Source organism: Panthera uncia (genome assembly GCF_023721935.1).
Source record: "Panthera uncia isolate 11264 chromosome D3 unlocalized genomic scaffold, Puncia_PCG_1.0 HiC_scaffold_8, whole genome shotgun sequence".
NCBI lineage: Eukaryota > Metazoa > Chordata > Mammalia > Carnivora > Felidae > Panthera > Panthera uncia.
The window spans coordinates 4,286,064-4,312,864 of record NW_026057586.1 but is presented as its reverse complement, the minus strand read 5'-3'; the positions used below and the strand labels follow the sequence as shown (position 1 = coordinate 4,312,864).

Sequence of the window (26,801 nt, the reverse complement as noted above, 5' to 3'; positions counted from 1 at the left end):
GGTTTGACTTGTTGTTGTTTATTATTGTTGTTGCTGATTGTAAGTGACTTTGTTAAATGAATTTTTAATGTAGTATTCTTTTTTATATATGGCCACTGAACTGACTGCTTGCTGAGTAACTTAATGGTTAGACAGAGGTTTGCTTAAATGCCTTTTATCAGTAAGTCTCCCAGCATATTTTAAGGACCCCTGTTCCATTATGGAAGGTTTTCAATGCACCAGCAAGCAGTTATTAGCTCTTACTTTACTTACACTTTCTGCTTATACAAAGGTTTCATATTACCCAGAGATGAAATATAGTATAATCACAGGTCTCAGGTCTTTCCCTGGCATTGACACAAGCCCCATCTTTTATTTAAAAAAAATTTTTTTTAAATGTGTTTATTTTTGAGAGAGAGAGAGAGAGTGTGCGAGCATGAGTGGGGGGGCAGGTGGGGAGAGAGAGAGAGAGAGAGGGAGACACAGAATGCCAAGCAGGATCCAGGCTGTGAGCTCTCAGAACAGAGCCCAACATGGGAGGAGCTTGAACTTACGAACTGCGAGATCATGACCTGAGCTGAAGTCGGACGCTTAACCGACTGAGCCACCCAGGCATCCCTGTGTATGGCCTTTTAGATGTGAGCAATGTGTAGGAGCTTTTCAAAGTTACTGATGTATATCTCATCCTCAAATTTTTCCTTTTAATAGAAGCTTCATCAGTTAACATCTTGTTAGCCTCAACTGCTATCACTCTCAAGCAGCTGTGTTCTCAAAACAGTTGGTACTGTCCTCCCCTCCCAACCCCCCACCCTGAAGTTTGCTCAGGTGATAGGGATTCCTCACAAAGAATGGGTTGTGAGTCAGGTCAAATAAAGACAAGCCCTGAGAAGCGGTCTTGTCAGTTAGTGGAACATCTCTGATAGGCTTTTGGTGAGTTCTAAACCTGTTCACTCCTCTCATGGCTGCTAGGCTGTTGGATGTTTTTCATAGCCACCATAGTTGTGATCTGGTTGGTTTTCAAGGGTCTCAGGACTCTAGAGAGATGGACAAAGGATTGGGAACAGTCAAAGCACCACAAAACTCATTGTCCTTGCCAGTATCCAGCCATTTTCATGAATTTACATTCCTCAGTGTGTTTTAGTCTTAGATTAACTACCAGCATTCTTTAAAAAGTTGGTTTTGCCCATATCCCCATTGCTTTCATGGAGAAGATATTTGGAGGTCTTCACTTTACCTTTTTGGAAATCTCTTCAATCATGGTGATTTTATATCTAGTTGGAAACTTCTGAAAATTTCCTTAGGTCTTTCAGTGTATTACTGCCCAATTGTGTTGAAATAGAAATTATTTTAAATTATTTTGTTTATTTTAGTGATATTTATTAGAGCAGTATTTTGGCCTTTTCAGTGTTTGTGTTTTAGTAGGTTATATTATATGTTAATTTAATATTGGGGCATTATTAATGTAATTACCAGGCATTATACATTACTTGCTGTAACACTTGGGTTTGATAGGGTGATAAAGGCATTTACATTTTGTGTTCTAAAAAACAATTTTTTTTTTTACTTGTGTAAAGTGGTTATATCTTTCTTCAGTTAGATCATGAGATTTTAAATTGTTTTGGCCCTTTCCAATACCCCTTAGCACAGTTTTTTGGACAAAGGATTTTATCAGAAATTTATTGATTGGTTTGTATTACTAGATATAAAATTTACATTGTCCAGAGAAGTCTTTAAGTGATGCTTAAGTGTAAGAGGTTGCTAACAGTATTGACATGTCTTGTGTCACCCACAGATACATGTTCTCCCCTTTTAATCTAACGTGCTCTACAAGCTCTCAAGCCTTTAACCTTCATCTTTCCCTTTTCCATCATCTGCTATTCACGGTTTGTTGTCTCTTGTATTATTTCTAACTTTAGGAAACAGCTGAGTGCTTTTCATGATTGCGATTTTTTATGGCCTTCATTCATTTCTTAAAATTACTACATTGTTGTTAATTGTGTTACTTTTATAAACTGTATGGGGTGCCTGGTGGCTCAATAGTTTAAGCGCCCTGCTTGATTTTGGCTCAGATCATATTCTCATGGTTCATGAGATCGAGCCCCATGTCAGGTCCTGCCCTGACAGAGCAAAGCCTGCTTGGGATTCTCCCTCTCTCCCTCTCTCTCCCTCTCCCTTGTGTGTGCATGCACTCTCTCTCAAAATAAATTACCTTAAAAAAAACTATATGAGCATCATACATTTGCAGGTACATATGTACATTTACAAATCCTACTATATGCAAATCCTACATCAGTGTATGAATGATGCTAAATAAAATAGGTAATCCAAAACTAATGTTTTCATCAAATCTTTCTATCTGTATACTTTTCTCATGTATAACTTTCCCCCCAAACTTCACATTGATCCTCTTTGGTTTGAGCTATTCTGCTTTATTACCATGAGACAGTTACAATTCTAGAAGAAAAAAAAATCCAAAGAAGCTGCTTACTTTATGGTGTGCATTTTATTTGTTTTAAGTTTTTGCTGCAGTTCCTAAACCTTAGGCTTTGCCTAATGATTGCTGAAATTCTCGCCATTGCCCCTGTAGTAAGATGTCTGCTATTCATCCTGCCCACATAGCGTCCATACCTCATGTGCAAGGAAGTTAGCAGGGACTGGGTCAGGCCTACTACTCCTGTTGTTGACTTGTTCTCTGTTACTCAAGAACTTGAAGTTTTTCCAAGTGAGAGAGCCTTAAAGGCAATGAAAGGGGGAAGGAAAGGGGATAATAATAACAAAATGTGGTTATTAATTTCAAAGGAGGCCATAATGCCTGAAATACTCATGTTTTCTGACTTCATCGTGAATATACCTTAGGAAATTCACTTCCTTTGAAAGTATCATTTTTAACTTAAGGGTCAAAGGATTTAATACATTTAAACTATACCATTCGATAAGTTTTGAAAGATACACACATACATGTATTTCCATGAATCTAGCACCTCAAGGAAGATAATGGACATTTCTGTTACTGCCAAAAAGTTTCCTGTTTTCCTTGGTAATCCTTAATTCCTACCCCTCCCTCCCATGCCCTAGCTGCCTGCAGTCTACTTCCTGCCACTGTTACTTAGTTTGCATTTCCTAGAACTCCTGTTCCAGTCACTTTCCTCTTTTTTTGTCCAGCCCCTTTATTAGCATAGCTATTTCCAGATTTCACCAGTGTTGCTTTAGGTATCCTTGGTTCATCCCTTTCTGTTGCTGAGTAGAAGTACACTTTTCTTTATCATTTATTTATCTATTTCCCTTTTGATCCAGTTTCTGGGTATTTAAAATTAGGCTGTTATGAACATTTACATAGAAGGTTTTGTATGGAAAAGCTTTGATTTCTCTTGGGTGAACACTTGTGAGTAAGCTCATGATAGGTGTACGTTTAAGTGTTTTGCAGAGAATGGTAATGCTTTATACTCCCATCAGGAGTGAATAGCGTTCCTGTTTGTCCATGTTCGTGCCCAGCACTTGGTATTGTCAGTGTGTTAATTTCAGCCATTCCTTTCAGATATGTCCAGGTATACTTTTGTTTTTAGTTTGCATTTCACTAATGATGTTAACCATCTCCTAGTGAGCTTTTGGTTGTCCATGTTTCTTCTTTGATGAAGAAGCCATTAAAGTCTTTCACCCATGAAAACAGTTTTTCCTCCTCATTTTTAGGTTTGAGTTTTTTATATTTTCTAGCTACAAGTCCTTTATCAAATATATGTTGTGCAAGTATTATCTGTTACTCTGTGGCTTTATTTTCTTTAGAGGAGAAATTGTAAATGTTGATATTGTTGAATTTATATCAATTGCCCTTTTATGGATCTGTTTTTGTTGTAATATCCAAGAAATGTTTGTCTATCTCAAGATCACAAAGATTTTCTCTGATGTTTTCTCGTAAAAGAATTACAGTCTTAGGTTATGTGTTCAGGCCTGCAATCCATTTTGATATAATTTTTGTAAATGGTGAAACGTGTAAGTTGAAGAGAATTACCCTTTCTTTTGGTCTTTGTTTGTTACCTGAATTGGGTCTGTAAATCAGCCATCATTCTCATTTTTGGTCCTATGTACATAATGACTTTTTTTCCTGCCTACATTTCAGGTTTTTTCTTTATCATTGGGTTTCTTTGTATTTGCTTTAATTGTAGTTTATTGAGCTTTTTGTATCTGTAGGTTTGTAATTTTCATCAAGTTTGGGACATTTTTGGCGACTGTTCAGGTATTCCCTCTCCCACACTGCATTTGGGACTTTCCAGTTATATTACTTGAAATTGACAGTTAATCCTGTTTTCAGTTTTCAAAGTTTTCTTTTTTCTCTGTGCTTTTATTTTAATTGTTTTTTTTTTTTTTAATTTTTATTTCTTCAGGTTCACTATTTGGGGTGTCAAGTCTATCATTAATTTCATCTAAGTGAATTTATCTCCTCTAGTCCAGTTTTTATCTCTAGATGTTTCCTTTTGGTCTTTTTTATGTCTTCCATTTAATACATATCTTTTTGGTCATTTTGCCTGTATGACAGTATTTTGATATCCTCGTCTGCTGATTTTAATATCTCGTCTGTTCCTTATTTATTTTTTTCTCATTTTTCTCCTTATTTTTCTCCCTATTTTTCTCCTTATTTATAGGTCCTGTTTTCCTACTTCTTGTATGTCTGGTAATTTTTCATTCTATTTTAGACATTGTGAATTTGACTTTGTTGCTACTATTTATCTTGTATTTTAATAAATATTCTTGGGGCGCCTGGGTGGCTCAGTCGGTTAAGTGTCCGACTTCAGCTCGGGTCATGATCTCGTGGTCCGTGAGTTCGAGCCCCGCATCGGGCTCTGGGCTGATGGCTCAGAGCCTGGAGCCTGCTTCCGATTCTGTGTCTCCCTCTCTCTCTGCCCTTCCCCCATTCATGCTCTGTCTCTCTCTGTCTCAAAAAATAAAACGTTAAAAAAATTTTTTTAAAAAATAAATATTCTTGAGCTTTGTTCGGGGATGTAGTTAGTTCATTTGGAAAAAAAGTTTGATATTTTGTGCATCACTTTAGAGCAGAATTGGGATAGTGCTTAGTCTCTGGTTAATTACTGTGTATTGCTGAGGCCGACCTTTCTGTTTGCCCCATGTGTGAGTCGTCATGTTCTCCAGGCTGGTCCTGTGTGAGCACTGATCACTTTTTCTTGTAATGTTTTTTGTCTGTTGCTGGTTTTGTTTTTTTTTTTTTAAGTTTATTTATTGATTTTGTGAGAGAGAAAGAGAGAGAGGGAGGCGAGGGGAGCAGGGAAGGGGCAGAGAGAGAGAGAGAGAGAGAGAGAGAATCCCAAACAGGATCCACACTCAGCTCGGAGCCTGACATGGGGCTCGATCTCACGAATTGTGAGATCATGACCTGAGCCAAAATCCAGATTTGGACACTCAACTGACTGAGCCACCCAGGCACCCCTTGTCTATTCTTAACCATACTTTTGTGTAGTTTCTTTAGACATGCAGTTTGATCAATAAATAACTGAATGCTCCCTGCATTCCTTCTGCTGATCTTGATTTCTTTCTGTATATGTAGGTCTCTCCTGTTCCTCTCTCCAGCTCCCTGGTCTTCATGTAGTCCATTTTGTCTCAGCTTATCTGCATAAATTGCCCTTCATAGGTCTACTCATCTTCAACTACATTTCCACAGCCTGTGCCAATGTCTGAGAACTGTCTCTCTCTGAGATCACTTTCTTTGCCTGATGTTCCCTGTGTTAAAAATTGTTATTTCATATATTTCATATATGTTGGGTTTTTTTCTTTGTTTTCGGTGGGAAGGGTAAGTCCTTTTCATTCCATTTGTAAAATTCTGCATCAATCAGGCATTTAGAACCAGTAATATGTATGTGTGTGTGTGTGTGTGTGTGTGTGTGTGTGTGTGTGTGTGTGGTTATACTAAGAAAGTTAAGGGATTCGTTATGGTGATTTGGTCTTATACAACTGTGGAAACAGTTTCAACCAGTCTCCGTAAGGTACTGTCATTTCATTTGATGTTGGATCTTGAAACTGTCTGTAGGACAGGTAGTTGAGAGGTGAGGAAAGACCCGGAGTGGGGAGTACAGAGTAAGGGGACTTGTGAGCATGAACTGGGGCCCAAGAGCACAGACTGAATCCTTCATTGTCTCTCACATTGATGAGAGGCATGCATTTCTGCAAAAGCTGGTCTTTTCCTCAGTCACTCAAACTTACCCAGTTAGTCCAGCAGTCCAGCAGAAGCTGGTGGAAGACCCCCAGTCCATGGAGAGGAGAGTAGCGTTGGCGTGTTGGTTGTTGCATTATGACAGATGATCTTGGCAATGAATTACAACATGTGTGAGCCTTGCCCCACTTCTGTATTCCATGTGTCCCACCAGAGTCTCTCTCATGGCCTTTCCTACTGGGTGAATCCTAGGAATAGGGATCTGTGGAGCATAGTTTGGTCCGGCCCTGTCGTCCTCGTACAGAGCACCTGCGGTGTTCCCCTTGCCAACCTTGCACTTGTACATATCCTCTTAATTTGCATTTAATTTCTAACTAAAGGGACCCCTGGGTGGCTCAGTTGGTTAAGCGTCCGACTATGGCTCAGGTCATGATCTCACGGTTCCTGAGTTTGAGCCCCACGTCGGGTTCTGTGCTGACAGCTCAGAGCCTGGAGCCTGCTTCGGATTCTGTGTCTCCCTCTCTCTCTGCCCCTCCCCCGCTCTGTCTCTGTCTCTCTGTTTCTCTCTCTCGCTCTCTCTGAAAAATGAATAAACATTAAAAAAATTAAACAAAAATTGTAACTAAAGATGGAAATAATGTTCTGCATCTGCCCAACGTGGTACATGATGCAGTCTACAGCCAACAATATGCTAACTTCCTGAATAGGATAGACAGTCTGTCTTTGTCTTTGGAATATTTTTTCTTTTTCTCTTCTTTTTTTCTTTTTTTTTCTTTTTTTTTTTGATATTTTGTATTTTTAGAGTATGATCAGGGTGAGGAGCAGATGGCAGGACTGGGAGGGGTGGGTGGGGAGGGAGGCAGAGAGGGAGAGAGAGACAGAGAGAATATCCCATGCGGGCTCTGCACTCTTAGCCCAGAACCCAAAGTGGAGCTTGATCCCATGACCCTGGGATCATGACCTGAACTGAAATCAAGAGTTGGATGCTCAACTGACTGAGCCACTCAGGCGCCCCTCATTCTTTTTCTAATTTACATTCCTCTTTGCTGTCTATCACTTAAGTAAACTTTGTTAAGACACCTTATTTCAGATGATAAAGAAATTTTAAAAGGAGAACAAAATAATCCTGACTTTATTATTATAAAAATTCCTTAAATGTTTCTTATTTCAATTGGTTCACTCAGTTATTATAAAAATTCCTTAAATGTTTCCTATTTCAATTGGTTCACTCGGTTTATTATACATTGTTATAGGGAAGTAATTCAGCCAGAACTCTTATTAATTGACACTTCTGTATTTCTCCTATGCAGCAGTAATTGATGATGATGATTATCTCCCAGAAGCACTGCATGTTTTTGATATGCCTGCTGAATCATTAAATAAAGATTAAATTCTATTCTATAACATTTTATTATTAAATGTTTTCTATTGTGTTCTAATTTTTTGCATAATTGTGTTCCACAAAAGATATTTATCTTAACTATATGTAAGCCTTGATACAAGATACAGATTACCCCTTATCTGTGTGTATCTCATAATGGTGTGTTCATGCCAAATTAGTTTAAAAGGAGATTGTATCATTTTAAAATCTCAATTTCTGGCTCTTATTTATACACAGTGCAATATATTTTGGTTTCCATAAACATACTAAATGTGTATGGCCAGTTTCTACTAATTTTCACGTCAATTGCAACTTAAGTATTCTTGTTTACCAAATAATTTTATTTTATTTATTTATTTTTTTTAACGTTTATTTATTTTTGAGACAGAGAGAGACAGAGCATGAATGGGGGAGGGTCAGAGAGAGGGAGACACAGAATCTGAAACAGGCTCCAGTCTCTGAGCCGTCAGCACAGAGCCCGATGCGGGGCTTGAACTCACGGACAGTGAGATCGTGACCTGAGCCGAAGTCGGCCGCTTAACCGACTGAGCCACCCAGGCGCCCCCCAAATAATATTTTAAAAGCAGTAATTGAAAAGCACCCCTCTACCCCCAAATTACCATGATATCAGAAGTGCCTGTACTAAGGCACCTTGGAAATGGTGGTGTTGGATAGGTCAGCACTGTGTACTGGCGAGTCTCTACTGCAAATGACCAGAGTATGTCTTAGGGAATAGGAGATCTCAAATGGAACTTCGAGTCAACTGTCTTCTGGTCCCTGTGGGCCCGGCCCTTCAGTTCCCTTGCGGAACTGGAACCAGGGGCTGGTCGCCACTCCTCCACTGACATCCGCTTCATTTCCTGTTATTGTATTATAGATTTACATAAAACATCATCATGGAAGAAATTTGAGGACAAATTACATATACAAGTGGAAATACTTGTTTGGTGGATTTATCGATTGGTGTTTTATTCCTCGACATCAACACCCTGATGTATTTTAGCTTTTGCACATTTAATCAATAAGGACAATACCAGGATTATATGCTTGGGTAGGAAGAGACTCTTAATTTATTAATAGCAATCATGTATCGAGACCTTAGTGCATTTCTTGCAATATTCCGACACTTTACTGTATAGGCTTCTATATACTGCATATAGATAGCTTTTACTCTAACCGTTGTTTTGTTTCATTCCACTATGCCCCAATATTCTTATTTGGAAATTGAGGTTAGTAATACTATGTATCTGAAGAATCCAGGCAAACATTCGCCGCTCTACTTGGCCTACAGTGTTCTGTCAACAAAATGGTAATTTGTGTTAGCGTGTGGTTTTCAAACTCGTTTAGCCCGGTGAGGAAGGTCTTCTTGTTCGGGAAGGGCGAAGCTGGGACTCAGAGTCTCGTGTGCGAGTGCGAAGCCCGGTGCGTGTCCTGTGTCCTCCTCTTCCTCCTGTTCTGAGGAGGAGTCCTAATTTTTGTCATTGCCACGATGTCGGCCAACAATTCCCGAATGGTCCCTGGGCTCTCAGCACCCCAGGAAGCCCTGCCACACCGCCTGTCACGCAGTCTTCACGGCCAGGGTGAGCTGGTGTCCCCGCCATGGCCCGGCTGGACTCAGCCCCAGGTCTGTTGCGCTCGGGGCCTTGCTCTGCACTTTCCCCAGCGTGCTGTACGAATTTTAATTTCCCTTGACCGTGTTACCACTTGCCATTTCTAGGGTAATACCTAACAGTAACAGAAGGCCCCACCACTGCTTTGCCACCTTCAGAAGGGTTGAGGCAGCTCCAGGCCAAGGGTTGTGTGTTGAAATCGTTGGGACGTTGGGAAACTTTTCAGTGAGGGTGGCTTGTGGTCAGTATCTTCTTGTCACACCCTTCTTTCCCTTCTTCCTTCCCTCCCTTCCTTCCTATGTCCCCCTTCCTTCCTCCCTGTCCCTCCCTTCCTCCAGCTCTTCCACCCTTCCTCGCCTTCTCCTTCCCTGTCTCCCCACTTCCTCTCTCCCCTCCTCCCTTCCTATTTCCCCCTTCTTCCCTCCTCCCTTCCTTCCCACCTCCCTTGCTGCCTTCTTTTCTTTCACCCTTCCTCCTTGCTCCCCCTTCTCCCTCCCTCCCTCCTTTCCTTCCTATTTCCCCCTTCTTCCCTCCCCCCTTCCTTCCACCCTTCCTCCCCTTCTCCCTCCCTCCCTTCCTCCCTTTCTTCCACCCTTACTTCTTCTTCCCTCCCTCCTTCTCTACCACCTTTCCTCCCTCCCTTCTTTCCTCCCTCCCTCCATTTCTCCACCCTTATTCCTCCCTCCCCCTTCCTCCCTCTCTTCCACCCTTTTTCCCCTCCTCCCTTTCTCTCTCCCTCCCTCCCCATCTCTTCCCTTCGTCCCTCCCTCCCTTCCCCACTTCTCCTACCCTTCCTCCTTCCCTGCCCTCCTTCCTTCCTCCTTTCTTCCTTCTCTCTCCCACCCATCATCCTTTCCCCCTTCTTCTTCCTTCCTTCCTTCCTTCCTTCCTTCCTTCCTTCCTTCCTTCCCTCCCTCCCTTCCCTCCCTCCCTGTAACCATCCTGAACCCATCTAGCATTGTTTATTTTGATTCCCTTCTAATTGTCATTTCATCAATTATGGCAATCCTTATTCTATAACTTACCACTAATACAGTTGTTTTACTAAATTCACAGTAGTCTTTGAGACAATGTAAGTGTCGTAACGTCATTGTGTCCTGTGTGTCATTGTTATTAACTGAGCCAGGGCCACATCACTCCTCACTGCAGAGCCTAGATTAGACCCAGGGTTTTCACTCGCAATTTCAGCAAGTGATTCTATGCTGCTGCCTGTGTTGTTTCATAAACTTAGAAACCAAATACACTTTGTCCTTGATTTCCTTACTTATTTTGGCAAGTGACTTTTTAGTTAAAAAATGCAGACACAAGAACTGAAGAGTAATATATATGAATTTTAATTTGTAAGACGGAGAGAAGCAGTGGTACTCGAGTGCAGTGTGTGGGCTCTGATCAGACAGCGTGGGCTCAAATGCCGAAGGCCACTCACTGGCTGTGCAGCCTTGTGGGGGCCGACTTTTACAGTATGTGCATGGTTGTTAAAAGTGAGGTTCAGTAAGTTACATATATGTAAAGCACTCAGAACAGAGCTTGGTAATTTCTCTCCCTACAAATAAAACAAAAAACCTAATAGGAGATGGCTTTTGTTACTATTAAGAATGTGGTTAATACTGGAAAATCTACATTTAACGTTCTTGGAAAGGTGTAACACTTATAATTCTGACAATACTAATAGTGATATTCTTATAGGACCCCTTAACAATTACCTCTTGAGAAGGAGGAGTGCTGGGTCTCTGGATATCTCCCTGTCCTCCCCTATAGAGCGTGGGCAATGCCCTGTGGGCATGTGTGAGAGTTTGTGGGTTTATGGCACTACCTCGCGGTTTCTTGGAAGAATATGTCTGATTGCCGTAGCTAACATTGCATTATATCTAAGAGCTCACTGCTGCTTTTGTGCACACAAAGCTTACTTTCAGGAGAGGTGTGACACATAGAAGAGTTTTTGGTTTTTATGAATAAACAAAAGTTTTGTTAAGTTTTGTTTCTTCAGGAAAATAATAATTAGAATTTTTGAATATTAAAGGACATTTGGTCATTTTAAATTTGGGGATGTCGATAATTTGTTTTTGGAGGAAGTGGTTTTATATAAAATTGCAAGGGCAGATTTCAAATGTGGAAGTTCTGGGTTCTGTGGGATGATTATAACCAAAAGGGCATTGGTATTTCAAGAAATGGTATTGTAAGATACTTGAGAAATCCCGATAGACATAATTGGTTTGGCCTAGCAATGAATGATCTGGTAACAGAGCTTGAGAACTGTAGTTTTCTTTTCTTTCCTTTACAATTTTTTAAATGTTGATTTAATTTTGAGAGAGAGAGACAGAGTGTGAGCAGGGGAGAGGCAGAGACAGAGGGAGACAGAATCGGAAGCAGGCTCGAGGCTCTGAGCTGTCAGCACAGAGCCCAACGTGGGGCTCGAACTCACGAACCCTGAGATCATGACCTGAGCTGAAGTCAGATGCTTAGCCGACTGAGTCACCCAGGCACCCTGAGAACTGTAGTTTTCAAGTGTTAACACCCAATAACTTCTGAGCTTTGGAATAAACAAATCTCATGTAATCATAGATTTTTTTTCTTCATTTGCCACATAAAGTTTTTGATAGATTTGAATTCCTTTGAGAAACTTCAAGTTTTTTTGTGTGTTCATTTAAGTTAATGTGCTAATTAATAGGCCAGAGAAGTGGATGGAAAAAACTCTTATGTGAAGTCATGTTTAAAACAATAAATGGGAACCTGTTTACAAATACGTTTAGGATGATATAGAACATATTTCATTTAAATTTTTAAAAAATGTTTATTATTGAGAGAGAGAGAGACAGCATGAGCATGGGAGGGGCAGAGAGACAGGGAGACACAGAATCCGAAGCAGGCTCCAGGCTCTGAGCTGTCAGCACAGAGCCCAGTGCGGGGCTCGAACTCACAAACCACGAGATCATGATCTGAGCTGAAGTTGGACGCTCAACCAACAGAGCCACCCAGGCGCCCAGAACATATTTCATTTAAATGTTACGCTAATGAAGTTTTTTTTTTAAATTTTTTTTTTTTTCAACGTTTATTTATTTTTGGGACAGAGAGAGACAGAGCATGAACGGGGGAGGGGCAGAGAGAGAGGGAGACACAGAATCGGAAACAGGCTCCAGGCTCTGAGCCATCAGCCCAGAGCCTGACGCGGGGCTCGAACTCACGGACCGCGAGATCGTGACCTGGCTGAAGTCGGACGCCCAACCGACTGCGCCACCCAGGCGCCCCTGAAGTTTTAATACTTCAGTTAAGTGTTGATTTACTTTGTGCAGCATATTTTACATTTTAGAAACATCCATACCATGATCTTGGTTTTTGATACTTTGAGAGCAAAATATCTATTTTATCTTGATTTTGTTCATAATAAAACCAATGTGCTCTAACCCCACTGGCCAGTGTTTTAATAATGCTTGGCATCTTTATGTTTATCTCTAAGCATAATTATTTTTGTTAACTGATTGCGTTGTGTTTATTGTTTTATCTGACCTGTTTCACTGGTCATTAATTTTTAGTTTTTATCTTCACCACAGGATAAGTGTATTCTTCTTAAATATTATAAGTACTTTCCTAATCTCTGAATTAAAAAATGAAAAACTAAAACTTCTATCCTACATCAACTACCTGATTTTTCACTCATTAGTTTCTAAAGAGTCCTGTTCATTTAGAACAGTATTTAATATGCTATAATGATATTCTTTGTGAATACTTCTATTTCTGTAGCATTTCTTTTTCTTTTTTTTCTTGTCTTCATGAGGCATAATCTTCCTTTTGCAGGAGGCACAGAAAGGCAGAAAGAGCTCTGTGTCAAGGCCAGGAGGTGTGAATCTTGATTTTACGTCTTTAGCTTCTTTGCCACATTTTCTTGTAAAAGTCAAAGTCACTTCCCTTCTGGGAGCCCCGGTCCGTGCTCGCTCCGGTCACCCTGGTGGCGGCTGTGCTGCTCATGCAGTCGGTTGTGACAAGGCGCTGAGGGGACACGAGTGTGCCGTGTAAAGTATAAAGCAGCATGTTATTTTTCACTATTAAAAATTTCACTGATTGTAGAAAAGCAAAGAATGTAAATAATCTAAAACTAAATCTCATGTTAAGTGAATTTGACTTGTATTTGCTTCACGTCTGTGTTTGTATGTTTTTATGCTAGAGTACAAAAATACATGTGCGTTTATATACACACATGGGATTACATTGTACGTAATGTTTTTGTCTTTTTTAATCTAATATGCCTTGAGAAATTTTCTGTACTTTTAATTGGTGGATAATATCCTAATATAATCATGCCATTACTATTGAGCATTTAGGGTCTTTTTATTTTTCAGTTGGAGTGCAGCTTTTTTCCCTTCATTTCCAATTCTTTCTTGAGGGTATATTCCAAAAATTGGGATAACTGGTTCAGATGACTATTGAAGACTGATATTTGCTCGCTTAAGGCTTGGTGCTTTATTCAGTTCAGTAGGGAATCATAAAATGTTTATGACTGAGGTGCAGTATGAACATATTTAGGGACAGATGATGTGATGGTCGAATACGGGGTGAGTTGTGATGGAGAGCACCTTGATGCTTTCACACTCTAACACGGCTTGTTCTAGTGCAATCATAGGAGAATGAGAGAAGTATGTAATGTCTTGATAGGGAACAGTTGTGACCCAAACAACAGATGATTCATGAACATGAGGATATGATTATTGAATTGGGCACGTGGTACAGGTGCTGGAATCAGGGAAGTTTGGAGAGACCGTTAGTGAGGGAAGGTCATGACTGGGGTCAGGCCTGCTTGAAGGTATTGTCAGTTCAGAGAAGGAAAACATGCCCCAGGAAAGGCCATGGTGGAGGTACGTATTTCAGACTCATCCACAACAGGGTTACGCTTGGTGCCCAGAAAGGAATTAGTATGAAGTAATTCGAAGTAAGAATGGTAATGTCATCCCGTGAAGGTAAGAGGAAGGACAAGAGTTGACAATAGTGGGAAGCAGGGAGCGTTCAGGGATGGTTGAGAACTTGTACAAGAAGCACGTAATTGGAGATTTCAGGAAGTAGTCATGATCAGCACGTTTCCACTTGGAGGGTTCACAGTAAAAGCTGCTGCTTTCTCTGTGTATACTGTGATTTTTTTTATATAAAACATGCTTGTATGCCACTTGAAAACATACAGTATTTTAGAAAATGAAAGGATACATTCAGTTGTTGTAGTGAATACTCATTACCTAAGAGTAGCGTTATATTTGAGATCCTCTGTCTATTTCCTTTCCTGGCCATCAGGAAGTATACCCACCATATTTCTTTGTGTGTTTACTTATTTATTTATTCTTAAAGTTTTATTTATGTATTTTGACACACACACACCCACACATACACACACACACACACGGGACATGTGGGAGGGGCAGAGAGAATGAGAGAGAGAGAGAGAGAGAGAGAGAGAGAGAGAGAGAGACAGAGACAGAGAGAGAGAGAATCCCAAGCAGGCTCTGTACTGCCAGCACAGAGCCCGATACAGGGCTTGAACCAGCAAACTGTAAGATCATGACCTGAGCCGAAAGCAAGAGTCTGACGCTGTACCAACTGAGCTGCTCAGACGCTCCTTTACTTATTTATTTCCTAGTTTTGTGCCCCAGAGGAGCTTGGATTTAGTGATATCCCAGTAGCAGTCATCATAGGTAGCACCTAGATCTTGCTTTGTAAATACCACTCCTTACTATAAGAAACTGGGGCTGAGTCCAGTCAGGGAAAAGACATGGTGAGCCTGGAACATCTTACGCTGGAAAATAAGGAAATGCTCAGGCACCAAGACGAGTGATGTCAAAAGGACTTAGTAGCTAGCTTTAAAGGGCCTCCATTGGCTAATTTTGGGACAGTGTGAGAATCACAAAGCATAATTATGGTAGTTGATTGTGAAACATGACATAAAAGTGAAAACACAAAAGTCCATTTAAAATGTTCTTGGAAGGGAGCAAGGAGGAGAGCATGAGACAGTGAGGCAGGTGAAAATGGTGAAGTTCTTTCTAGAAGAATGTCATTCTAATAAATGTAGAAGAAATGATAGAATTAGGACATTGTCATTTTGCAACCCTTATTATAATGATTGTGATAGGTAAGATTAATTAATGAACACTGCCGCCACCAAGAGACCGTTGTGGGGGAAGAAGATGGTCATATGTCCCCCAGTAGAATCACTTGCATTCTTCGGCTAATGGTCCGGCTTCTTCCACCTTCAGAGCCTGCAGTGCAGCTCGTCTCTGGTCCCGGTCTCATAGTTCTATCTCTCTCTCTGCCTCCTTTCTTCTGCCTTCCTCTTCCACTTTTAAAGGACACTTGTGATTGCCTTGAGTCCACCTACATAGTCCAGGATAATTTTCCTATTTTATTGTATTTATTTTATTTTTTAATGGTTTTATTTATTTTTGAGACAGAGAGAGACAGAGCATGAGCAGGGAGGGGCAGAGAGAGAGAGAGAGAGAGAGAGAGAGACAGAATCCAAAGCAGGCTCCAGGCTCCAGCTGTCAGCACAGAGCCCGATGCGGGGCTCGAACTCATGGACTGTGAGATCATGACCTGAGCTGAAGTCAGACGCTTAACCCACTGAACCACCCAGGCACCCCTATTATCTCATTTTTAAAACTTTCTGAGATATGGATTTCTGCCCCCACGCTACAAAGTAGGAAGGAGAGGATTAGCGTGATTAAAAAAAAGAAATGTGTGGGCTCCACTCCCATGGTAAGTGGTAGAGTAGGCCCTGCTCTCATTGCTGACTGCAAAACCCGTGCCTTTTGAAGTGTACATCCGGTCATGTTCATGTCCTGTTTCAGTGTTCCTCAGACTCTACAGCAGCATTTTCTTAATCGTGTCCTGAAGACAGAGTTCTAACAGATGTTCGTTCATCTTTATGACAAAAATATGTAGCCGTCCAGTAGGTTCAGAGAGAGCTGCACACATCTCCCCTCCCTTTCTTGGGCCTCCGTGCTCACAGGCTCCTTCCGACTGGGAGGCTGCAGTGTCTGACTCTCCCAACTCAGTGTTGCCTGGTGAGGCTTCACACCCCGCCCTCCTGCCCTCCCCGTTCGGAAACATCCCTATGACCATCCTGCAGAACAGTCATCTGCAGGATATTTGGCAAATGTTGAGAATCTGGATAAAATCTAAAGTTTTTGGCATGACTCATAGGATGCTTCGTGATTTAGAACTCTGCTGTTTTGTTTTTTTTTTTTTTCCTTTGTTATCTCAGATTGGTACCTAATTCTCTAGCAATCTTTCTCGACCTTTCTGTGTTACTTCTTTCCCCATTGCATGTCCTGGTCCGTGGGCCTGGAATCTGCACGCCTTGACCCGTTTAACTGTTGTGCTCCGAGGCCTCTTTGGAACCTCGGAGTGGCTCCCGCTCTCTGTGGTCTCTGCTTGCGATCTTGGCGATTGCACCTAAACATTCTTCGTCATTGCTTGCTCCTCTCCTGTCTGTTCCATGGGTAGCCCTGAGTGCTGTTTACTTTGGAGTCCCCGGTGCTTACTGATGGTATTAAAACATGTGAACCTTTTAATTCGTGTTTGAATCGAATCACTTTGAATTGCATTGTAGCTCCTATGAATGTGGGGTTCCTACCACATTGCTAACTTGGCTAACTTCCTGCTAACGTGGCCTGATTACAGAGAGGTGCTGGCCAGTGGGAATGAGGTCGATTATCGGGAGGGGGGTAGTTAGGCCTTGAACCTTTGAGTTTAAGGTGGTTAAGAGCTAAAAGTGGCAAAGATTTGTATAATGTTAAGAATGTGTGAGTCACCATGCTCTGTGCTGTGCAAACAATGATCGTGTTCTCCCCATCACATCCTTATTAGGTAGGAACAGTCACTGCCATCTATTTGATATATGAGGAAACCGAAAGCACCTTGTTAAGTCACATGTCTGAGCTTACAGGGTGAATTAATGCTGGACTGCAAGTGACACCAAGAAGTTCAGGTCCAGAGTCACATGTCTTGGTGGCAGTGCTGGGAAGGGGTTGACACTGGACACCACCTGTGAGACGTCTCCGTGTAGCCTGCGTTCTGGGCAGTGGTTAGGGGTGTGTGTGCATGGGTGTTGGGGGCCCCGCTGGAGACCTGGGTAGGGGACTCGGATCCCTCAGTAAGACCTAAAGAGGATGTACATGGGCTTGCCTCATAGTCGTGTGTTAACAAGTCCTGCAGATTCTTGTTGACCTACTGTGTTAATGTGTTTGGATTTTAACTGCGGAAAAGCACACACGTTCCTCTTTCCTGTAACCTGTGTGGCCTGCGTTGACCTGATGGTCAGAAATTCTCACACAGTTAGGTATTATATACCCTACAGGCCTGTCTTTGAGGAGCATGTGCCCTTGTCAGAGAGGCAAGGGACACAGAAATAACATGGCAGAGACTCAGGAGGCATACGGCTGCTGCTCGTCTTGGCTTGAGGCCGGGAGGAACACGGCCTGTGCACAGCTGACCTCTGCCCCCCGCCCCCCGTTAAACATCCTGACTTGCTGTGTGTTAGAGGCTCTCGCGTGCTGTGGCTCTAGGTTTCTGTTTCACATCCCTTTCCCCAAATTCATGACACTGTTTTATTTACTTAAATAGATCAATCAGATAGTCTTTGATGACTCTGAAGTGGAAATCATTCCGCAGTGATACGACCTAAGGGACTGAAGGAAGAGGCTGTGATTAGGTCGACATATCGTGTAGGAGAAATCGGTTTAAAATTAGAAGTTAAAGTAAGAAATATTTGTACTGAAAAGTAGAAATCTATAGCTAGGATGTAAATGTTATTACTGTGCTGCTCTTTTGACATCAAAAGCAATTTTAAGTGATGCTATTTCAGGCAATTATAGATACTTGGAAATCAATCATATATAGAAAACACTGTTTTTATTATTTCAAGGTGTTCCTTCAGATTGTCAGGCATTTGCAGGTGGACGACCTCAGCGAGTGTATTCTAGCGTGCACCTCACCCTTGACCTCCAGGCCAGCAGGTTCCCCTCTTGTTGGGTGCCTCCCAGAGTCTTCTGGCGGCCCCTGCCCTCGTCCCCTCCCTCCGTCTACTCTGCGCCCAGCAGCTAGAGGAATCCATCAGAGTGGGAGTCAGATGTGTCCCACTAGTGTTCAGACTGGGCTTCCTTCTCACTGGAGTGTGAGCCTGGGCTGTCTGGCCTGTGAGGTTGTTGCTCTCAGGGACACCACACGGCCTGCCCTGCCCTATCCTGCCTTCCCCTGCCCTCCCCTGCCCTTCCACCTGCTCAGCCCTTGCCCCTTCCTCCCCTCTACCCTCCCCTCCAGGAGCAGACCCCACACTAGTCTCATACTCAGCTGTCCTGGCTGCCCTTCCTTCTGTGGCCTGCTGTTCCCTGCTCTGTCCCCTGCTAGTTCCTTGCCTCCTTCCCTCATAAGCCATGTTCTGGAGCCTCCAATATAGAATTTTGATTCCAATATAGAATTCAGATCTTCCTTCTTCTTTTTGTTTATCCTCTTATCAGTATTCAAGATGCTTGTTCTTTTCTGTTTCACTAGTGTTAACATTTTCTGAGGTAGGACTCGTAAGTGTTGTCCTGTGTGCATCGCATCTGTCTAGAACTGTTCCTTACCAAGCACGGGACTTGCTGTGTGCCCGCAGGAGTGCAGCGGGCTGGGTGCATCCTGTTGGAGGCTACAGGTGATGGAATGAAAGCTCCGTGAAGGCGCAGCTCTGTCTGATGTGACATACTCGTGCGCTACACAGGAAGTGATCAGTAAATGTGGGGAAACACGATGGAGGCCAAAAGGCAGAAGTATTCATGAGGAAGAAGGCATTTCACTTGTATCACTTTTCAAATTTGTGGCTATTTTTGTTTTATTTCTGATGGTATCTAGATTTTAAAATTTCCAAAGCAGTTAATATGCTAAAGATATTAATGCAGTGCTATGAAGATGGCAGTGAAAGCTAGAAGACATTCAGTAATTGCAAATTGCTTGCAATGTTTTGTTCATGTAAGTTGGTAAGATTATTTTAGCCATGTTTGAGTTACATTTTTTAATTGAGGATGATACTGAGACTTTGATGCTACTTGTACTTTGTATAGACCGAATTTAAAGACTTTATATGTCAAGTCAGATTTCAGTTGAATGGACATTTTACATTTGGCTGTAATTGAGCTATATTTTAGTATTATAAATTTTTCCCATAATAAAAAAATTGTTATTCCTCCAAATATTTAGTGTTACATTGAGCAGATAATTGAGAAATTATATTAGGTAGAAGCTTTCTCTCACTGTGTACTTTAGTTTGCTCCCCTGTGCAGGGTAATATTTTTGTTTCCAGTCTTAAAACTTAAACATTTTAATTAATAAAATTTTTTTTCATTTAGAAACTGCACTGTGGTTCTAAGCTCACGTCTCTTAAATTATACTTGGTCATGTAAATAAGCTTTGCTTTGCAACTTTGGGTTCTTAGCCTTTGCTCTTTGCTATTAGCTTTATGTTTTTTTAATTATAGGAAAATAGAGGACAGTAGGGAAGTTATGCCTTAAATGGACTGTTGTTATTACTGCATTCTTTTTTAAGGAAATGAAAAATGTTATTTATTTTGTCCAAATCAAGCAGAAACAAATATAGAATATCTTGTACCATTATTCTTGCTAAGCATTTAATATCATCACTCTTTGATTCTTTACATGTAATCATTTTTCCATTTTAATGATTGATAGCGTGATCAGTTATTTATAGTTGTAAAGCATGTATTGTCCATATCTATTACCTAACATATAAAAAAGAATGAATGTCATTTTCAGTGTATACACATACATTATTTGAATAATGAAGTCACAGTCATTTAAAAAATGCAAATACATTGTTTTAGCCTCAAAACTGAGGTTCCCTAATATTATAGGAAAATAACCAAAATAGACCAGAAATGGGGGAAAAAAACACACACACACACAAAAGAGGCATTCACAGTTTTAGAAATTGTTTCAGTCTTAGCTTTTGACACATCTCTTCCAGAAGGCCGCAGTATGTTATAGTCTTACATTGCCCGTTTGTGCAAACATGTCCAGATGAATTCGGTGTTTAATGTTAAGAATCTTATAACATGCCAATTTGATTTGTAGCCCTTCATATCATAGAATGCTAATTAAAATCATATTTTTGCATATGTCATGCCTTTCATGTACATATGCAAATAGATTCTGTTGCCTTTCAGCTATTGGTAATTAACTTTATGAAGGACAGCTGTAATACATAATTAACAAAAATGTTTGCAAGCCCTTTTACACTGGAAGTTATAACATTAAATTTATTATTATTATTTTTTTTGCTTATCAAGAGAACCATTTTAGTCTGATGCTTCTGAATGAGATCTAAATTGTTTTAAATAATCACACGATGTAATTAAATTGATGTACTGTATTCAGAAGGAGATAACTAGTGTTCCATGGACTGGGTGCTGATTCCTGTCCATTTCATATTTATGAAATCAAAATTGAATTAAGTAAGCTGATTTGTGTTTGAAATAAGGTAGTGTGTCAGGTAATACTTTTTGTTTGTTTTAGTTATTGACGTCTTCTTGGCACTTAAGCACATTTTTTTTTTCTTTTTTGCATGTGCCAGAGACACAATAAACATTTATAACATTTTTAAAAACCTTTTTTCAAATTATTACCATGTTTTCAAGGAAGCTTCATGGAAGCTATTCATTTTCTCTTTTATAGTCCCTTAAATATTTAATAAAATGACATTTTCTCAAACTCATTTCATGATTGAAGTGTGGGATCAACTAAGGGGCAGTGAATGTTATGTTGTGGTATTGCTTTATCTTTCTTCTGATGGTGAAGACAGTGACTAAGCTACAGTCATTGTTTTTGTCCCTGTTCACACACTCAAGTAAGAAAACAAACCATTTAATTTAAATTCACTTATTTCTTCTGGTCTTCAAATATCACAGTATATTTGATCTGTATGCAAGCATCTGGTTTACCAAGAACACCACTGTAATATGCACATTCCTGTTGTATTCATATATAAATGCCTGTTTGAAAATACTTTCTGGACATATTTTTAGTAGAGAGTTATGACTGAATTCTATAATTATTGTTATTTCTTTCTTCAGGGTTGCTTTTGTAATGAAGAAGCACTTAAATACTCATCTGCTAGGCAAACATGGAGTTGGCACCCCCAAAGAAAGGTAATTTTTGTTCATTTTTTAAAATTTAACAAATACAGTTATGTTTTCGTTTTAGGCTTTGTTTAAGTGCCTTCTAGAATTTTTATCAAGTCAGTTCATCATGTTTGCATTTGTGGTACTCTGTGGTCTAATAATATATTTTATGTCATTCTCCCCCCAAAATTTAATGTCATTTTAATTTTAAAAATTCTAATCTAAAAATATTTGAAAGGATTTAAGGAACTTTGAATTTGTGAAATAATCTTGAAACAGTAGAAAAGTTGATTTAGAGGGGATGACCTCTGCACATGTGTATGAATGGGCTAAAATAAGTATGTAAAAGTAAACTTGGTCTGTTTTTTCCTGTATTTTTATTTTGAGGTTTTAAAATAATATTTTTAAATTCTTACTGTAATTAAACATTGCTGACACTAAAAAAGAAATACATCTTGTGTCATCCCCAAAATAATACTATAGTTGCCATGTCATGAAAAATAACACTACGATTATTATGTCATCAACTGCCAGGCCTTCTTTTCTCTTGCCACTGTGTCATAATTAGCTTCGGCACATATACTTAATTATATTAGGTGAGCAGAAATAGAACAATGTCACCTATCAGGTGAGTTTGGCTACTTCTGAAATTTTTAAATCTGTACAATGTACAGCTCACCCAGAGCTAGTAAAACCCTCTCTTCTTCCTTCACAGACACAGTAGGTTGCCCCCAAACCCTCCGAGATGGCATCTCATCTGTAGTTGCTCCTGGAAACTTTTGGTTTTTAATACTTTTTTAAGATGTCAGTCATGATGCAGATTGTTCTATAGCCCAGGACCTCCCAGGACTTCTTCCTTATTTGTCAATGTTTAATTGCCTTTTTAAAACATTTAAAATGCTCTTACCAATATTTTCTGTGTTTATAAGCAATTTACCTTGACACTTCTTTTGAGGGCATACCGTTTTCTTAGCGTTTTAGTTTGGATGTTACTACCGCCTCAAAATACGGAGTGTATGCCTGCCTCCTTTTTTTTTTTATCTTTGGGTTTCTGGGACTTCTGTTGGTAGCATTAGATTTAATTTGAGCCTGACTGTATGTGTTGAACACCTCCCGAATGCATTATTCTTGAAATTCAAAAAATTCTATATTATTTAAATTATAATTCAAGAATTGTCAGTTATGTTTCTTGAGTGTTTATGAAAGTAGAAACAAAACTTTTGTAAGTACTATGTTTTTGTTGCTTTTACATGCATTATCTCATGTTATTAGCAGTGCATTATTATTCCAGTTTTATAGATCTAAGGACCAAGATTCAGGAATAGGCAATAATTTATTCCATATCTTATAGTGAATACATGTTAGAATTGTTATTATTCTGACTCTAATCCCATTGTTCTTCCTTGTACTAATTATGCACATTGAGAATCTTTATATACAGGTACTGAGGCTATTTTGTTCACAAAATAAATTCCGAATGATGAAAACAGTCTAGGTCATTTAATTAGTAAAAAGAAAATATTTCCTACCATATAACTAGTATATGTTTTGGACTCAAATTATATCATTTTGCCTTTTATTGAGGAATTGTAAAGGGTGAAGTAAGTGTTCATATTGTTTCATACTAATGAAAAATTGGGCACCTTACACATATTTTCATCCTTGAAGCCCTTAAGAGCAGTAGAAACCTCCTATGTATCATGACAAGAAATTGAAAAGCCAGGTGTGCTATTTGGTTTTCCATTTACCTGACATGGTTTGGTCCTAAAATCAGAGAATGAATCTCAGGTGGGGAAAGCATGTCCCGTCTTTGGGGCCGTAACCCCCTACGCAGGGTGCAGGCCCCACCTCAGCTGTACATCTTCCATTGAATTGCTGTTTCTATTAAGACCTCTGTGTCTCAGAACACTTGTTGTTTCCGGTATGTGTTTTCGGGGTGCTCCCTCTCACTGCATAGAAATGCGACGTCAGAAAGCCAGGGCCCCAGCGGCAGTGTCGGTTTCCAGTAGATGTGTGTAGCTGGGGAAGGTCCTGTTTAAGTAGCAAAACCTAGCATGGTCGGTGCCAAAGGGCTCTTTTCTTCCATTCCACCTTCCTCCCTGCCTTGGCGAGGGAATTGATGGCTGTTAATGGTTTTAGGAAACAAAGAAACTTTATCAGCATGTTGAACCCTCAATTTGGGCATTACTGTTCTCAAAATTGAGTTAAACCTTTTTTTCTTACCTATTTAAAACATTAATGCCTTGGCTATAGTTTTGCAAGCTTGCTATATTTTAATTTCTCCAGGACAAAATAATCAGCTTACTTTTTTATGTTTTAAATTTGATTCTCCCCTCTTATGCGTTGCATATTATAGCAAATAGTAATAGAAGTTAGCCAAATAGGCCGTGACAATTAAATTAATAATGCATTTTGTTTGCAAGTATTTAGGCCTTGTGCTTTGACTGATGTATGCAAAAATGATAATTTATTACCAATAAATTCATGTACTTGCACTGTAGTTTGATGAACCAGTAATTTTTGTCAGCATGACTGTCATTAGCAACAGTAATTTAGATAATTTCAAATATATATGTTTTGACTTCATGAACACCTGAAGTGGTGGCCTGTGCGAGAACATAGTTTTTTGTCCCTAAATTTGCCTGAACTTATTTTAAGGTAGTACATTATTACTGTGTTTCTGAAGTCTCATACACTTAAATATCAAGAACTCAATATAGCTACATCTGATTCACGTTCCAAAATAATAAACTCCAATTAATTTTCAAATTCATTCTAAAGTATTTCCTATTTTAAATAAGTAATTCTGTTCTTAATATAGTAAGCCAAAGTATCTTTATGACTCTTTGAATTTGCTAATAGTAATCTAGAAAACGAGCCTGTGCACAATTACCGCAACTGAAACAGCCATAATAAGTCTATCTCTTGTGAAAGCCAGGCGCATGTAACAACAGAAGGAGATGGCCTTCCTAGTTCAGTGCTTGTGTGGATCTATAGGAGGAGGGAAAGGGCTCACTGGGAATCTCTGAATTTGTGGTGTCCAGGCACCAGCGGGAGGTATCTGCCCAGGCAGCATCTCAGGAAGGCTCCTAAGCACCCCCAGCTACTTTCACCCAGGGAATTTTAAATTGGATCCATGCATTAGACAGTGTAAGAGCTAAATAATTTCATGATCAAAGGAAGTGTACCTATTTTTTCGATTTATTAATGGATATCTACATCACAACCTTAGTGAAGCCACTTTGTAGGCCTCTACTCAGGTTCTCAGTCTCTGATAGAGCATTATCGTCACATGACTGTGGGGGGTGTTTAGGTCCTAGGAGCCGGGAGGAGGCAGGGGGTCAGGGGTAGGCTCAGGGCTAATTAGTGCTTTTGGTCCAGTGAATGGGTTTCCCCCAGGCCTCCTTCAGATTCTTGAGCTGTGAGATTTGTGTTGGCCCTATCCCCTTTTATCAGACTCTTGGGATTGTGGTTAGCCATCTTGCTTTTAATGGTACCTTTGATCTTATTGCTAAGTAAAATCTTTCCCCCACACTTTTATACATGCCAGGTGTTACCTAGACTAAACTGTGGGGTAGAAATGCTCACAACTCTGATACTTGGTTCTAATTTCTTGTAACGCATTGTAACCAGACGTGACATGGTGTAGGCCTTTGGGGTCTACCTGGTCTCCTTTCCTTTCTCCCTCTTCTCATAAACTTTTATGTTTATATGTTAAAATTTTATGAAAACATCATTATTTCCTGCTTTTCAGTTTAGATGGAAAACATCACTCTTTTTCTTGAAACATGAAAGTATCCCAGACCGAAACAGTCCTGGGAAAAGCATATATACTTGCACAGGGAGTTGCCTTTGAAGCTTTGCTGGCAGTGGTTTGCGTTGATTAGAAACTTAAGTTGCTTTTAAATGAGAAAATAATACTTTTTTATAAAAACTGTGAATGACATATATTTAAACAGACTCAAATTTTTCCTCTCAGAAGAGGATGAGGTTAATTCGTTATTGTCACTTGATTGTCTGTTTTTAAAAGTTACCTTGGGCTAAGTTGGCACGTGATTCTTTAGTGAAGGACCAGAATCTTTCTTCGTGTTTATGCCTCGTGATTTTCTGTGGGGTAAATACTGTTTTCTGTCACTGAAATGGGTAGCTTATTCTCATGGATACACTGAGATACTTTACTTTGTGCTATATGCCCATCTTAGATCTACATGGAGTGTTCTTTCTCCAACTTGTGGGTCACACTGTATGACTGCTGGCCTTGGGCCGTCTCTCCCCACCCCTGCTGCTTGTTGGCCTTCCCTCTTATTTCTTCTCTTACTCGAATGGTTAGCAGAGTTTCCTTTCTGCCCTCCCTGATTCTTTCTTTCTTTCTTTCTTTCTTTCTTTCTTTCTTTCTTTCTTTCCTTTCTTTCTTTCTTTCTTTCTTTCTTTCTTTCTTTTTCTTTCTTTCTTTCTTATTTTGGCCTGATTTAGGAAAAATAAAGTGTTTATGGGCTCTTCTGTGATTAAAAAAAATATATATATATACACACACACACCAGAAATAACTCTTGAGCCACAGTGGAGGAAAACCTGTCTTCTTTCCATCGTGGCTTGCTCTTTTTAATGAGTGGGAGATTGTCCTATTTTAATGACTCCATATTGCATGAGCTCAGGACTCTTTCTCTGTCTTTTCCCATTTCTCCATCTGCAGACAGTATCCAGTGTAGAATTAGTGTCCTGTGATCATTTGACATGGTTTTATTGTGAACAAGTGGGATTGAACAGACAGATGGCCCTTCTAAATAATTACTTCTACGTGGAAAGATAGATAGAAGTCACATCAATTCATCTAAAGCCAAGGTTATTTATTATTTTTAGAAAATTTCCTTTTATACTTTACTGACTTAAACTGACAATTTATTAAGGTACACGTGGAGATGAGTATATATTTTCCACCAAAGGTATCTTGTCAGCATCTGGGAAATATTTCTCAATTAAACGGGTAATTTAGATGTTCTATGGTTGCTTCATGACAAATGTTTTCTTACTGAAATGGTATTTTCTAACTCTGACTTGATGAATTTTCCTCGTGAAAGTTAACAAAGTTGTCAGTGGTCTGGAATGTCAGTTCTCAGATCCTCATTTGTCTGTTGAAGTTTCCAACTTACTTTTGGGGGAAGAAATTTGGACCTACTTAGAGCTAACTGTCATGGCTTATCCCCAAGGAGATACAAATCCCTCTTTTCAGGATCGTGCCTTCATCTGGCTCCTCAGCGTCCGTGAATCAGGGCCTCCCCACTCCCCCTTCAGCGGAGTGTTCAGAAGCCCCACGGAGTGTCTGCATTCTGTATGTCTGTCCGGCTGGTTTAGTGCTGTCCTCCGTGCGCCTGTCGGGCTGTTTTAGTGCTGTCCGCGGTGCGCCTGTCTGGCTGGTTTACTGCTGTCGTCGATGCGCCTGTCTGGCTGGTTTAGTGCTGCCCTCGGTGCGCCTGTCTGGCTGGTTTAGTGCTGTCCTCGGTGCGCCTGTCCGGCTGGTTTAGTGCTGTC

At 40.1% G+C, this 26,801-nt stretch overlaps 1 protein-coding gene across 2 annotated transcripts in view; it reads left to right on the top strand.

Moving 5' to 3' along the window:
* Positions 1–26,801, top strand: part of ZNF407 (zinc finger protein 407) — a 452,978-nt gene that overhangs the window by 153,902 nt on the left and 272,275 nt on the right. For both annotated transcript variants that reach the window (XM_049620103.1, XM_049620104.1), the window contains exon 4: positions 21,225–21,299. In XM_049620103.1, the coding sequence (XP_049476060.1) occupies positions 21,225–21,299 (75 nt within the window). The remainder of the gene's footprint in view (positions 1–21,224; positions 21,300–26,801) is intronic.